At 42.6% G+C, this 16,491-nt stretch overlaps 1 protein-coding gene across 3 annotated transcripts in view; it reads left to right on the plus strand.

Moving 5' to 3' along the window:
- Positions 1–16,491, plus strand: part of FAM162A (family with sequence similarity 162 member A) — a 44,812-nt gene that overhangs the window by 13,740 nt on the left and 14,581 nt on the right. For all 3 annotated transcript variants that reach the window (XM_084626617.1, XM_084626615.1, XM_084626616.1), the window contains exons 2-3: positions 5,960–6,091; positions 12,485–12,593. In XM_084626617.1, coding sequence (XP_084482743.1) covers positions 5,974–6,091; positions 12,485–12,593 — 227 coding nt within the window. In that variant the 5' untranslated portion in view covers positions 5,960–5,973. The remainder of the gene's footprint in view (positions 1–5,959; positions 6,092–12,484; positions 12,594–16,491) is intronic.

Genomic DNA, 16,491 nt, shown 5'->3' on the forward strand with positions numbered 1-16,491 from the left:
AAAATACATTTTGGTTTCTTATTTGCTTTCTAGTTTTTGAACCTTCAGGGTATACTTGGGTCATAATTTTCAAGCTCTCTGTAACCACCAGGGCTAAAAATTTACTTTTTTTATGTGAAAGCTGATATTTCATGTAATCACTTGACTCCACATGTTGGGGTTTTAAGAAAAATACCAAATACTGTGAGGCTTGGCAACATTGAACAGGGTGGCATGTCCTATCTCCTAGAGTACAGCAATGTGAGCTAAAACCCATTGCTTCTTTGCAAGTCCTTTAAGGCCAATATGCCTGGAACTTATGTCCTTTTTTGCTTCTTTATGAAGACTTTAAAAAAAAACAACCCCAAAACTTTTGAAGTTTAGCGGGTTTTTTTGCTTGTTTTTAACATTTAGATGTTCAGGTTCTGTCATGGCTGGAAGGGGTTATGTCTAGAGGACTAGTGAAAGAGCCAAGACATCACAAGAGCCAAGAGAATGAAAGTTATGCTACCTTATATTTTTTGGTGGTTACACTTAAATTTTTGGAGGGGGTTTGGTTTCCTCTTCCTCCCCCTTAACACTTGTTTAACTTTAGTGACTAACATTTTGGGTCAACAAAGCCTTTTTTAAAGAATCAGCACCCTTACCCTTTTACTTAAGGAGTCACAGTAAACACTCCCGAGTCCTCCCAGAGATCTTACAGCAAAACCAGGGAAGTTTAGACTTAACATTCCAGGTAATTCTAACGTTTAAAATAAAAAAAAACTGGGGAAAAAACCCTATTTGCTAATCCAGCATAAGGAGTAAAAAGGGATTAAGCCTAACTTTTTTTTTTTTTAAAGGTGCCCTTGCAAAGGATTTTTAGTGCCTGAATTTTCCTCATTATAACTTTTCTAACAGTTTATAGATTCTAAGGCTGGAAGGAACCATTGTGATCATCTGCTCTGACCTTCTGTATAGCGCAGGCCATAGAATTTCCCCAAAATAGTTCCTATTTTTTGTAGATGTGAATTTTCTTCTGTTACACAATAAGGCAGCTGTCTCAATACTGTAAACTTCTGCTTTGCTATTGTTACCTCTGCCTCAAGTTTCTGACTTGGCCCTGGTCTAAACTACGAGTTTAGGTCGAATTTAGCAGTGTTAGATCGTTTTAACCCTGCATCCATCCACACAACGAAGCCATTTTTGTTGACTTAAAGGTCTCTTAAAATCAGTTTTTGTACTCCTCCCCGACGAGGGGATTAGCGCTGCAATGGACATCGCTGGGTCAGAAGACGAAATGCCAAAATATTTTAAAAAATCTTCAAGGGCATGAAGGACAGAGACTATAACAGGGACCTGCAGCAGTGCTGTGTGAAAATTAAGGAGCTCAGGCAAGCCTACCAAAGAGGCAAACAGCCGCAATGCGGGAGGACTGCATGAGCTCAGAGAACATTTCATGGCGAGTGTGTTTTTTTGCCTTCTTATCTGTGCTAGCCTCTGGGAGGGAGATGATGGGGGAGTGTTCAAACATTTGCAGCTGCGGGAGGAAAAAAAGGGAGAGAAGTATTTAAAAAGACACATTTTAGAGAACAATGGGTAGACTCTTTCACGGTGAACCAAGCTGTTAACATTACATAGTACATGTGGTTTCGGTACAAGGTCGCATTTTGCCTCTTATATTGAGGGCTGCCGGTTTGGTGTGAGAGATCACACACGCAGGGCCAGGCAACAGAATTCAGCTTGCAGGCAGCCATGGTAAGCCACTGTCTTTTGGCTTCTTTAACCTTCATAACATGTGGGAATGTTTTCAAACAGCAGCGCCCTCATTTCCTATACCAAGCACCCATTGGGTTGGCCATTTAAAATGGGTTGACCATTTAAAAGGAGGGGCTGCGGTTTTTGGGTTAACGTGCAGCACAAACCCAGCTTAACACCCTCCCCACACACACACACACAATTCTCTGGGATGATCGCTTCACCCCTCCCCCCACTGTGTGGCTAACAGCGAGGAGGATTTCTTTTCAGCCACAGGCAAACAGCCCAGCAGGAATGGCCAGCTCTGAATGTCCCCTTAATTAAATACCCCTATTTCAACCAGGTGACCATGAATAATATCACTCTCCCGAGGATAACACAGAGAGATAAAGAACAGATGTTGCTTGAATGCAGGCAAACACCGGGACCATATGCTGCCATACTTTGTTATGAAATGATTCCAGACTATGTGCTACTGGCCTGGTGTGGTAAAGTGTCCTACATGGAGGACGGAATAAGGCTGCCCTCCCCAGAAACCTTTTGCAAAGGCTTTGGGAGTACCTCCAGAAGAGCTTCATTGAGATGTCCCTGGAGGATTTCCGCTCCATCCCCAGACATGTTAACAGACTTTTCCAGTAGCTGTACTGGCTGCGAATGCATCCCAAGTCTTCAGGGTAAATTAATCATTAAACACGCTGCTTTTAAACCATGTATTATATTTACAAAGGTACACTCACCAGAGGTGCCTTCTCCGCCTTCAAGGTCTGGGAGCCTGCCTTGGGAGGGTTGGGAGGGTATTGGATCCAGGGTGATAAACAGTTCTTGGCTGTCCGGGAGAACAGTTTCACCCTCCTCCTCATCTTCCTCATTCCCTGAATCGTCATCCCTGTTGCATGAGACTCTCCCCTTGCAGGAGTACACGTACAGGGGTGGGACAGTGGTAGGAGCACCCCTAGAACTGTATGCAGCTCAAATGTTTGAACACTCCCCCTATCATCTCCGTCCCAGAGGCTAGCACAGATAAGGCGAAAAAAAACGCACTCATGATGAAATGCTCTCTGAGCTCATGCAGTCCTCCCACATTGAAAGAGCTCAGCAAAATGCGTGGAGGCAAGCAATGTCAGAGTCCAGGAAAGCACAAAATGAATGCGAGGACAGGAGGCGGGAGCAAGAGGAGAGGTGGCGGCAGCGTGATGAGAGGAAGTAGGATGCAATGCTGAGCCTACTGGAGAATCAAACTAATATGCTGTGGCATGTGGCTGAGCTGCAAGAAAGGCAGCAGGAGCACAGACCGCAGCTGCAGCCCCTATGTAACCACCTGCCCTCCTCCCACAAGTTCCATAGCCTCCTCTCCCAGACCCCCAAGAATGCGGGGGCGGGAAGCCCTCCGGGCACCCAAGCACTTCACCCCAGAGGACTGCCCAAGCAACAGAAGGCTGGCATTCAATAAGTTTTGAAGTGCAGTGTGGCCTTGTCCTTCCCTCTTCCACCACCCCACCCGGTGCTTCCTTCCTCCCCCACCCGTCCCAGGCTACCTTGGCAGTTATCCCCCTATTTGTGTGACAAATTAATAATGCATGAATTTGAAACAACAATTATTGCCTTTGCAAGCGGTGATCGAAGGTGGGAGGTCAGTTGGCTTACAGGGAAGTAGAGTGAAGCAAGGGGGTGGGTTTTGATCAAGGAGAAACAAACAGAACTGTCACACCATAGCCTGGCCAGTTTTCAAAGCTTCTCTGATGCGCAGCGCACCCAGCTGTGCTCTTCTTATCGCCCTGGTGTCTGGCTGTGCATAGTCAGCAGCGAGGTGATTTGCCTCAACCTCCCACCCTGCCATAAACGTCTTCCCCTTACTCTCACGGATATTGTTGAGCACACAGCAAGCAGTAATAACAATGGGAATATTGGTTTCGCTGAGGTCTAACCAAGTCAGTAAACTTTGCCAGCGCACTTTTAAACGTCCAAATGCGCATTCTACCACCATTCTGCACTTGCTCAGCCTATAGTTGAACAGCTGCTGACTACTGTCCAGGGTGCCTCTGTATGGCTTCATGAACCATGGCATTAAGGGGTAGGCTGGGTCCCCAAGGATAACTATAGGCATTTCAACTTCCCCAATGGTTATTTTCTGGTCTGGAAAGTAAGTCCCTTGCTGCAGCTGTCCAGACAGACCAGAGTTCCTGAAGATGCGAGCGTCATGTACCTTTCCTGGCCATCCCACGTTGATCTTGGTGAAACATCCCTTGTGATCCACCAGTGCTTGCAGCACCATTGAAAAGTACCCCTTGTGGTTTATGTACTGGCTGCCAAGGTGGTCCGGTCCCAAGATAGGAATATGGGTTCCATCTATCGCCCACCACAGTTAGGGATCCCATTGTAGCAAAGCCATCCACTATGACCTGCACATTTCCCAGAGTCACTATCCTTGATAGTGATTGCGTTGGCTACTTGGATCACAGCAGCCCCCACAGTAGATTTGCCCACTCCAAATTGATTGCCGACTGACGGGTAGCTGTCTGGCGTTGCAGGCTTCCAGAGGGCTATTGCCACTCACTTGTGAACTGTGAGGGCTGCTCTCATCTTGGTATTCTTGCACCTCAGGGCAGGGGAAAGCAAGTCACAAAGTTCCATGAAAGTGCCCTTACGCATGCGAAAGTTTCGCAGCCATTGGGAATCATCCGAGACCTGCAACATTATGTGGTCCCACCAGTCTGTGCTTGTCTCCTGGGCCCAGAATCAGCGTTCCATGGCATGAGCCTGCCCCATTGCCACCAGGATGTCCAAATTGTCGGGGCCCGTACTTTGAGAGAAGTCTGTGTCCATATCCTCATCACTCTTATCACTCCGCTGCTGTCGCCTCCTCGCCTGCCCTTGCAGGTTCTGGTTCTGAACATACTGCAGGATAATGCGCGAGATGTTTACAGTGCTCATAACTGCCGTGGTGATCTGAGCGAGCTCCATGCTTGCTGTGGTATGGCGTCTGCAGGAGAGCAGAGTTGCAGCGGAAGCGGTGGCTGATGACGGATGCCACGAGAATAGATATTTATAGAGAACAACGAGAGGACCTGTGAGGTGGATTCAGGAGAGCAGAGTTGCAGGGAAGTGGGAGCCCATGACAGCCAACATGGAGAAATTCGCTATCGAGACACGAGTAGGAGAGCAGAGTTGGAGAGGAAGTGGTGGTTGGATGACCAGTTTTGCAGGCCTAGTGCACCGTCTGCTGCCAGCAGCACCAAGACACAACAGCAGCGGTGTCGGTGAGCTGAGTGGGCTGCACGCTTGCTGTGGTATGGTGAGACAAGAGCAGGAGAGCAGAGTTGTAGCGGAAGCAGTGGTTCGATGATGACGGTTAGCAGTCCTACTGCACCGTCTGCTGAAAGCAGTATGGCATCCACACGGAGAAAAGGCATGAAACGATTGTCTGCCGTTGCTTTCACAGAGGGAGGGGAGACTGACGACATGTACCCAAAACCACCCGCGACAATGTTTTTGCCCCATCAGGCATTGGGAGCTTAACCCAGAATTTCAGTGGGCGGCGGAGACTGCGGGAACTGTGGGATAGCTACCCACAGTGCAACCCTCCAAAAGTCGACGCTAGCCATGGTACTGTGGACGCACCCCGCCGACTTAATGCGCTTAGTGGGGGGACACACAATCGACTGTATAAAATCACTTCCTAAAAAATGGACTTCTATAAATTTGACCTAATTCCGTAGTGTAGACATACCCTTAGTTTTGGAGTATGACAAGCCTGGTGAAAACCTGGTGCACTTCCTTTAAGTGGCATTGCCTGGATTGAAAGTGAGGCATCTGAAAGCACTAATGGCATGTAATCATGATACCTACAGGGTCAGTGTTTAGGAAAGTGCTTCCATGCTGCAGTTTTATGTAAGAGTATGGTCAAGATCAGGTGAAGTGTTGAGATATCAAACTTTTTTTTCTGTCAGTCTCTGTTATAACTCTGGAGGTCTGTCCCACCTTACGCATTAGATTTTTATTTTTTTCTAATTTCCTCGTATAAACACGTGCTTGCATATGTGTTCATATATTTTAAAAAAATCTTATCTCAATGTAATGGATAACCAGGTCTACTGTAATTAAAGTTTAGAACAGTTTTCTGTTTAAAGCTCAACTCTTCTAAGTACTCTAAAATCTGCATGGTTACTCGGATTGCTTTGAAAATTTTTGAGTTACCTTTTGGATTCTGTTCAGCCCATTACCGCCCCTTTCTTCTGATTTTTAGGCAGAGCTACTAAGATGCTGGAAAGGAATGTTCCCTCAATTCTGAGACCAACTAAAGGAATGGATCTGAAGATCAAGAGAAGTTTTTGCAGTAAATCACAGGAGGGGAGCAAACAAAAGCCTGAAGTAGGGGGTAAGCTTTTTGCTCTGAGATTCAAAGGTATCAGTGTTACTATTAGAATAGCTACCAGGCTGAGGAACAAGTGTAAAGAACTGCTAAATAATCATTAAATCAAGAACATAGATCAAACGTCTTACGTATATATAGTACATTCATTCTAAAGGATACTCTTCACAATATGGTTTGTGTCAACCAAGTGTACGGACTATACATAGCTGCATTTCAGCGTGATAATGACCCCTATCTCTGGGAAGGAACATGGTAGTTCAAAAGCTCATAGCAATGTCAGCCAACAAGTTGGTTCAGAAAGTGAAAAATTTCTCGCACAATGAAAACTTTAGCACGTATTTAGGTAGCCAGAATGTCCTGAGTAAGAATTTAGTCAAATACAAGGCTCTGCTCTTTTGAAAAGGACTTAAGTTTTCTCTCTCACTCAAAAGACAGAACTTTAAACTTAGATGTCAAATCCAAGACTATCTGTATTACTAATCAAAGGAAAGCTTTTTCTTTTTAGGGACAGCCTTCTTTTCTTAGTAGGTTAAGAGGAGTTCTTGTTTGATAGTTTATGCATTCAGAATCTCCCAGTTGCATTCTGTAACTAATCACTTCCTTCCCACAATCAGTCTGTTTTTATATTTGTGAGTGTTGTGATAGTGTTGAGAATTCCTTAGCAGAGCCCTTCCCACAGCAGGGCAGTGATCCACTAGAAGTATGCTGTCTCTGCACTGCAGGATCATTTTGAGTTTGCCACAGACCTAGTTCATCCTTTAAGATGGGATTCCTTTTCCTTTCAAGTCAGTGATTAAGATTAGAGTGAACAGTGATAATCTATACTGGACCCTCTGTGTAACAGACCAATTATTGGTTTGACTGTCGGAGCCAATGGGTAAAAAGTAGGGCTGTCAAGTGATTAAAAAAATTAATTGTGCAATTAATTGCACTGTTAATACAATACCATTTATTTAAATATCTTTGGATGTTTTCTACATTTTCTAATATATTTATTTTAATTACTACACAGAATACAAAGTGTACAGTGCTCACTTTATATAGTTTTTATTACAGATATTTGCACAGTAAAAAACAAAAGAAATAGTATTTTCCAATTCACTTTATAGAAGTACTGTAGTGCAATCTCTTTATCATAAAAGTTGAACTTACAAATGTAGAATTATATACAAAAAATAACTGCACTCAAAAATGAAATAATGTAAAACTTTAGAGCCTACAAGTACATTCAGTCCTACTTCTTGTTCAGCCAATCGCTCAGATAAACAAGTTTGTTTACATTTGCTGCCGACTTCTTGTTTACAATGTCACCTGAAAGTGATAATAGGTGTTTGCATGCCACTGTTGTAGCTGGTGTCACAAGATATTTATGTGCCAGATGCACTAAAAATTCATATGTCCCTTCATGCTTCAACCACGCTTTCAGAGGACATGCATCCATGCCAATGACGGGTTCTATTAGATAACGAACCAAAACAGTGAGGACTAACACATGTTCATTTTCATGATCTGAGTCAGATGCCACCAGCAGAAGGTTAATTTTTTCTTTTGGTGGTTCAGTTCTGTCGTTTCTGCATCAGACTGTTGCTCTTTTAAGACTTCTGAAAGCATGCTCCACACCTCATCCCTCTCAAATTTTGGAAGGCACTTCAGATTCTTAAACCTTGGGTCAAGTGCTGTAGCTATCTTTAGAAATCTCACATTGGTATCTTCTTTGCGTTTTGTCAAATCTGCAGTGAAAGCGTTCTTAAAACGAACAACATATGCTAGGTCATCATCCGAGGCTGCTATAACATGAAATATATGGCAGAATGCAGGTAAAACAGAGCAGGAGACATACCATTCTCCACCAGCAAATTCAATCACAAATTTAATTAACACTTTTTTTTTTTTTAAAAAAACATGTGTCATCAGCATGGAAGCATGTCCTCTGGAATGGTGGCCGAAGCATGAAGGTGCATACAAATGTTTAGCATATCTGGCATGTAAATACCTTGCAGTGCCAGCTACAAAAGTGCTATGCAAACGCCTGTTCTCACTTTCAGGTGACACAGGAAGAGGCAGGCAGCATTATGTCCTGTAAATATAAACAAACTTGTTTGTCTTAGCAATTGGCTGAACAAGAAGTAGGACTGAGTGGACTTAGTTTTGTTTTTGAGTGCAGTTATGTAACAAAAAAAAAACCCTACATTTGTAAGTTGCACTTTCACGATAAAGAGATTGCACCACAATATTTATATGAGGTGAATTGAAAAATACTATATCATTTTTACAGTGCAAATATTTGTAATAAAAATGTGCACTGTACACTTTGTATTTTATGTTGTATCAGAAATCAATATATTTGAAAATGTAGAAAAATATCCAAAAATATTTAATACATTTCAATTGGTATTCTATTGTTTAGCAGCGCGATTAATCACAATTAATTTTTTTTTAATCGCGTGAATTAACTGCGATTAATTTACAGCCCTAGTGAAAAAGCATTCTTAAATATGAGACATTAGCCACATTTGTGTTTGAAAACAAAGCATAAATTGCCCCCTTTTGCTTGTGTATGGACCGGGAGAATGAGTTTGGAAGAGAGGTATTGAGGGTCTGATCCTGTGCCCATTGAAGTCAACGACAAAGTTCTCGTCAACTTCACTGGTTTGGCATATGGTCCTGAGACCTACAGTATTCTTAAGAAGAGCTCTTTATATCGCCAGGTAAGATAAAGCCTTATGCTCCATCGCAAACTGTGACGCAGACAGGAAATTCTGTAGCAGTTTCATTTAACATTTTTAAAATGAGGATTTTAATTAAATACAAAAATAATCAGAATAGCTGCTGATATCAATATTAAATATCCTCCTAAGACAAGAGAGAGAGAGTTTCAGGATGGATTGATTTAGATCAAAGCAATTTAAATCACCAATTTTAATCATGATTTAAATCACCAAGCAGAAAACCTGATTGAAATAATAAATTTTAATCATGTTTTGCATTAATATTTTTTAGTTATTTCCCTAATGAAATGTTGATTCTTATTGGTTGGTAACCATTACAACATGCTGATTTGCAACCAGATCTACTCTTTGCATTACATTTGGTGCTTCTTTTTGTTAGTCAGGAGGCTACACTAGATCTGTTCACATTTATTTAAGCAATTAGCTTAACTTCTGTTTAATTCTTAATTTTAACTTTTTTTATGTTACATTTCTTGTTTATTAGGTTAATTTTTATTTGTGATTCTGTGTCAAGCTCTGTTTGGATGGAAATTCAGATTCAGTTAAAATGCACAAAACAGCATTTTACCTTTTATTTAATAACTAAAAGACTACCTTAAACTTTTTTTTCTTAGGTTTCCAGGACACGGAATGCTTTTTTTGGTTTTTTGTTTTGGTTTTTTTACTTAAATGTTCAGTATATCTATTAAATAGTTTAGATAGGTAGATAATTTTATCTATAGTTAGTAAATTGAACTAATTTGTTTCTGGTCACCATGTCCTTTGAGATTTTTAGAACTAGTAGATTTCATCCTCACACCTAGTTTTTATTCACAGATTGGAAGAGGAAAAACAAGCTTTCCTGCTTTTTCATCTCTCGGCTTGTTTCTTGCCTTTGAATGAACTAATCATTGAACTGAACTAGTTGAGTGAAATGAAAATATTCTCACTGCTCCTGCAGAAGAGGTTACTGCTCTCAAAAGCTGGTTTAGCACTTCAACAAACTCTGTTTCCCGCTGCTTAGGCATTGAGTTCCACACTAATTCAATGGGCTGACTTTAAAACTTTGGCAGCAAACATGTACTGCTTAATGTTTTGGTAGATACTTCAAATAATTGTAATAGATTATAATAAGTTTAAACCTTAAATCTGAAATTGGCAACTTATGTTAATTTTAAATAGGTTTACTTTTTTATAAACTTTATTTAATTTACATTTTAAAAAATCCAATTTAAATAACCATTTAAAAAATTGTTAATCCACCTTGGGTAGTTCGTAGCTGTGGTATGTTTCCATCCCTCTAATGTTCTTGTTACAATGATTAGCAGTGACATTGTTGGTGATAAAATAGTTTATATTTAGGTTACATAATTAGCAACTCATTGAGATAAACGTGGGCAGCTCACAGGTCTTAGGTAATATTTTGTGGCTGCTTACTGACAAAGGATGACAAAATGCATTAGTTATTCCTGGTTCATGTTTCCAAGGTTGTCCTCACAAATGTGAGGGCTAGAAACATAAGACCCTATTCTCTACTTTTTCACATTCTTTTGTAGTAATTTCTAGCTGTGCAAAGTAGATGTGAAATGCTACCAGGTTAGAATGGTAGTACATGACACTTAGCCAGTATGTTACAGTAGTGCAGTATTTCTCAGACTCTTGAAAGCTGAGCCTACCTTCAGGAGAATGTAACCAATCTCATCCTCTTCACTCCCACCATATGTTGCTAAATTGAAAACATTGGTAGGCCATTCAGAACATACATCCTCTCCTTACATGTTTGGAAAAACAGTGAAATAGTTAACCAAATGTTGGCTTCTAAATTGTTGTCATTGGCATGTGAGCACCCATTAAAACGAGTAAAGCTGTTCATGTCTGAGGTTCTCTACAAACTGAGGCTGACTTTTCTGCAGTGGCTACATTTGAATCACATTTTAAAAGGTTTTCTTCTCAACCATAGCAACTGGAGACTTACTTTTATTTTAATGAAAGTTGAATCTCTGGAGCTAGTCCCTCAACGTGGATTCACCAAGGGCAAGTCATGCCTGACCAACGTGATTGCCTTCTATGATGAGATAACTGGCTCTGTGAATATGGGGAAAGCAGTGAACATGATATATCTTGACTTTAGCAAAGCTTTTGATATGGTCTCCCACAGTATTCTTGCCAGCAAGTTAAAAAAGTATGGATTGGGTGAATGGACTATAAGGTGGACATTTCTACTGGCTAGATCGTCGGGCTCAACAGGTAGTGATCAATGGCTCGATGCCTAGTTGGCAGCTGGTATCAAGCGGAGTGCCCCAGGGGTCTGTCCTTGGGCTGGTTTTGTTCAACAACTTCATTAAAGATCCAGATGATGGGATGGATTGCACCCTCAGCAAGTTTGCAGATGACACTAAGCTGTGGGGAGAGGTAGATACGCTGGAGGGTAGGGATAGGGTCCAGAGTGACCTAGAAAGATTGGAGTATTGGGCTAAAAGAAATCTGATGAGGTTCAACAAGGGCAAGTGTAGAGTCCTGCACTTAGGACAGAAGAATTCCATGTATTGTTACAGGCTGGGGACTGACTGGCTAAGCAGCAGTTCTGCAGAAATGAACTTGGGGATTACAGTGGATGAGAAGCTGGACATGAGTCAGTCATGTGCCCTTGTTGCCAAAAAGGCTAATGGCATAGTGGGCCGCATTAGTAGGAGCATTGCCAGCAGATCGAGGGAAGTGATTATTCCCTTCTATTCGGCACTGGTGAGGCCACATCTGGAGTCTTTTGTCCCAGTTTTGCCCCCACCCCCCACTACAGAAAGGATGTGAACAAATTGGAGAGAGTCCAGCAGAGGGCAACAAAAACTATTAGGAGGCTGGGGCACATGACTTATGAGGAGAGGCTGAGGGAACTGGGCTAATTTAGTCTGCAGAAGAGAAGAGTGAGGGGGGATTTGACAGCAGCCTTCAACTACCTGAAAGGGGGTTCCAAAGAGGATGGAGCTAGGCTGTTCTCAGTGGTGGCAGATGACACCACTGAGCAATGGTCTCAGGTTGTAGTGGGGGATGTCTAGGTTGAATAATAGGAAAAACTATTTCACAAGGAGGGTGGTGAAGCACTTTGGAATGGGTTACCTAGGGAGGTGGTGGAATCTCCATCCTTAAAGGTTTTTAAGGCCCAACTTGACAAAGCCCTGGCTGGGATGATTTAGTTGGGGTTGGCCCTGCTTTGAGCAGAGAGGTTGGACTAGTTGACCTCCTGAGGTCTCTTCCAACCCTAATCTTCTTTGATTCATGCTCAGCGGTTTAGGAAATACTATCCTATTGTAACATAGCTAATACACACTTTCTACAGGTGTAAATTATGATAAAAGCTGCAAGGCAGTGGAGAACCAGCCCCACAATATTTTTTTTTTTAATTAATACTTTGATTCTGGGGAATGATTCTGTGAAAGCTGTGGGTTCTGAGGCACATTCTGTGCCTTCAGAATTGTGGAGTACATGGGGCCCTGGGTAAAGTTCTGTCGCCTTAAGCTTGGTTCAGTTCCACATGCCCTTACAGCTTCTCTAGGAGTGCTCATGTGATATTTCTGCTCCCTCTTCAGTTACAGCAGAGCTCATGCCTGCAGATTTGTATTACTCGCCCTGACAGTTTCCTTAAGCTATGATTATTCTGTATATTGTGTCTTCTCTTCCATATTTGCTATAGGGCATTCCACCTTCAAAGTGCCAGGACACAAGCCCTCAGACTGGGAAAAGAAGGTTCTGCTGTGGGCAGGCCGTTTCAAAAAAGTAGATGATATACCAGAGACTGTCTCGTAAGTGCCAATCCTGAAATTATAAGTACACTAATGTATGCCTACCGAGAAACAAGTATACAGGACTGAGTATCGGTTCTGCAGAGGTGTGATGTCAGGAACATGATATGATTGAAATCTAACACTGCTGTGATCTCCATATCCTGATGTAGAGAGCATGCAGTTAGCTCCCTCGTGATTCTCCCAAAAGGAAGATGAGTAAGTAGCAGTCATTTCAATAAAGGAGACCCTGAACCAGCTATTTTTGTCCTAATTTTTTTTAAAACCTTTTGCAAACCTTAGTATGAATAAAAATATTTTCCTGATTTTTTTTAAATGTCCATGAAAAGTGTTTTATATTTGTTTCATGAAAAGTACATCATTCAATAATAATTGAAACGAGACTCCTAATATAAACCATATGATCATAAATAATTATATTATCAATTATCAATTATATCTCCCTTGGGATTTAAACTAACTAAATAGTAGATTAGGCCTCTAATGAAAATAAAACGTTGTCAAAATTTCTCTGCAGCAAGTCTAGCCTCAGTGCAAACCCTGTGCTCGTCTGTGAGAACCAGAAAGTAAACTGACCATTTTAGACTCTCTGTCCAGGCAGGATGAAATGTAAATCGTACTTAAAAAACCCTCTTTGAATAATTACACCTGGCGTTAATAATGTAGATAAGGACTTTTCTTTTTCAAATGTGTTATGTTGACAATGTCTGTTTAAAATCCTTTTGTAAAAGTGAACCCCTCGTGAATTAAACTTGGCACCATTTTGGGAATGTAGCAGGGCCTGTGGGACCTCTGTGCCCCCTGAGCTCTCTCCAGCCCGGACTATCTCTCACAACGCCTTGCTAGTGACCAGCGGAAAACCCATCCAGGTGCTGTGATCGCCCCACACCCAGCTTTATTGCATGGATGCTCCCAGAGCCACTCATGAATCACACAGAGAAAGGCACCAGAGCCAAATCCCCCCAGCACTGTATCTCAGGAATATACCATCTTGCACTGCTCAAGATGAGTAATGCAGATTTATTAATTGCTTCACCGCTTCATCAATGGAAAGTGGACATACACCAGCCGTTGCTGAGTCTCCAGGCAAGGTTGAGCAATTCCCCTGGTGTGGCCTTATGCAGGTGAGCCATTGCATTGTAGCTCCCTTGCTGGACAATGGTGGTTGATGGGTTGATTGATACTCCACCAGGGTGTTGGTTACTTTCCTTGTGGTTGCCTCTGGGGAGCTAATATCTGGCTGGTTCCCAAACTTACAGCATGTTTTAGTTCAGGGATGGGCAAACTTTTTGACCTGAGGGCTACATCTGGGTATGGAAATTGTATGGCGGGCCATGAATGCTTACAAAATTGGGTTTGGGGTGCAGGAGGGGGTGAGGGCTCCAGCTGGGGGTCCAGGCTCTGGGATGGGGTTGGGGATGAGGGGTGTGCAGTTCAGGAGGGTGCTCCAGGCTGGGATCGAGGGGTTTGGAGGGCAGGAGGGGGATCAGGGCTGGGGTTGGGGGTGGGCTCAGGGGTTCAAGCTCCGGGCAGCACTTACCTCAAGCTGCTCCTGGAAATCTGCAGTTCCTGGCTAGTGGAAGCTGCGAGAGCGGTGCTTGGGGCGAGGGCAGTACGCAGAGCCCCCTGGCTGCCCGTAAATGTAGGAGCCAGACGGGGGACATGCCGCTGCTTGTGGGAGTCGTGTGGAGTGGTGGCATGCACGTGCCGAGCGACCGCCCCTCCCCCCCCCGACCCCACCCACTGGCTGAAGCGGGGACTCAAGGGCCAGATTAAATCGGCTGTCGGGCCAGATAGTTTGCCCACCCCCGTTTTAGTGAGAACCATACAACACAATTCTCATAACTTCATGTGTGTTAATGATATACATATATGGATAGAGTAATGACTTTCAGCAGATCATAACCTTTCCCCCGATACCTATAAAGCATGCCTTGTAAGGTAAGATCACAATTATATACAAATGGGGAATATGGGGGTTCCAGGACACTCCCTCAAGGTATAGAATGTCACAGGGAAGATAAGTACATCTGGGGATTCCCTCTAAAACATGGTCCATCCTGTGTAAATACATGATGCAGAGACAGAACATCCTCTATAATTCTTATCTTTTTAAGGTGCAGATCAGCACTGAATCTAAGTGGTAAATAGCTTTATTGGTGAGCATAGAATCATAGATTTTAAGGTCAGAAGGGACCATTATGATCATCTAGTCTGACCTCCTGTACAATGCAGACCACAGAATCTCACCCACCAACTCCGGTAACAAACCCATAACATATGTCTGAGCTATTGAAATCCTCAAATCGTGGTTTAAAGACTTCAAGGTGCAGAGAATCCTCCAGCAGGTGACCCGTGCCCCACGCTGCAGAGGAAGGCAAAAAACCCCCAGGGCCTCTGCCAATCTGCCCTGGAGGAAAATTCTTTCCCGACTCCAAATATGGCGATCAGCTAAACCCAGAGCATGTGGGCAAGACTCACCAGCCAGACACCCAGGAAAGAATTCTCTGTACTAACTCAGATCCCACCCCATCTAACATCCCATCACAGGCCATTGGGCATATCTACCGCTAATAGTTGAAGATCAATTAATTGCCAGAATTAGGCTATCCCATCATATCATTTCCTCCATAAACTTATCAAGTTTAGTGTTGAAGCCAGGTATGTCTTTTGCCCTCACTACTTCCCTTGGAAGGCTGTTCCAGAACTTCACTCCTCTGATGGTTAGAAACCTTCGTCTAATTTCAAGTCTAAACTTTCTGATGGCCAGTTTATATCCATTCGTTCTTGTGTCCACATTGATACTGAGCTTAAATAATTCTTCTCCCTCCCTGGTATTTATCCCTCTGATATATTTATAGAGAGCAATCATATCTCCTCTCAGCCTTCTTTCGGTTAGGCTAAACAAGCCAAGGTCTTTGAGTCTCCTTTCATAAGACAGGTTTTCATTCCTTGGATCATCCTAGTAGCCCTGCTCTGTACCTGTTCCAGTTTGAATTCATCTTTCTTAAACATGGGAGACCAGAACTGTACACAGTATTCCAGGTGAGGTCTCACCAGTGCCTTGTATAATGGTATTAACACCTCCTTATCTTCACTGAAAATACCTCGCCTGATGCATCCCAAGACCGCGTTAGCTTTTTTCCCGGCCATATCACATTGGTGGCTCATAGTCATCCTGTGGTCAACCAATACTTCGAGGTCCTTCTCCTCTGTTACTTCCAAGTGATGTGTCCCCAATTTATAACAGAAATTCTTGTTATTAATCCCTAAATGCATGACCTTGCACTTTTCACTATTAAATTTCATCCTATTACTATTACTCAAGTTTACAAGGTCATCCAGATCCTCCTGTATGATATCCCGGTCCTTCTCTGTATTGGCAATGCCTCCCAGCTTTGTGTCATCTGTAAACTTTATTAGCACGTTCCCGCTTTTTGTGCCAAGGTCAGTAATAAAAAGATTAAATAAGATTGGTCCCAAAACTGATCCTTGAGGATCCACTAGTAACCTCCTTCCAGCCTGACAGTTCACCTTTCATTGTGACCCGCTGTAGTCTCCCCTTTAACCAGTTCCTTATCCACCTTTCAATTTTCATATTGATCCCCATCTTTTCTAGTTTAGCTGCTAATTCCTCATGTGGAACCGTATCAAATGCCTTACTGAAATTGAGGTAAATTAGATCCACTGCATTTCCTTTGTCCAAAAAATCTGTTACCTTCTCAAAGAAGGAGATCAGGTTGGTTTGACACAATCTACCTTTTGTAAAGCCATGTTGTATTTTGTCCCAATTACATTTGACCTCAATGTCCTTAACTACAAGAGACTGCTGAATTGGAATTAATTTGCAAATTGGATACAATTAACGTAAGTTTGAATAGAGACTGGGAGTGGTTGA

Source organism: Lepidochelys olivacea (genome assembly GCF_965140295.1).
Source record: "Lepidochelys olivacea isolate rLepOli2 genome assembly, chromosome: 1".
Lineage (NCBI taxonomy): Eukaryota > Metazoa > Chordata > Testudines > Cheloniidae > Lepidochelys > Lepidochelys olivacea.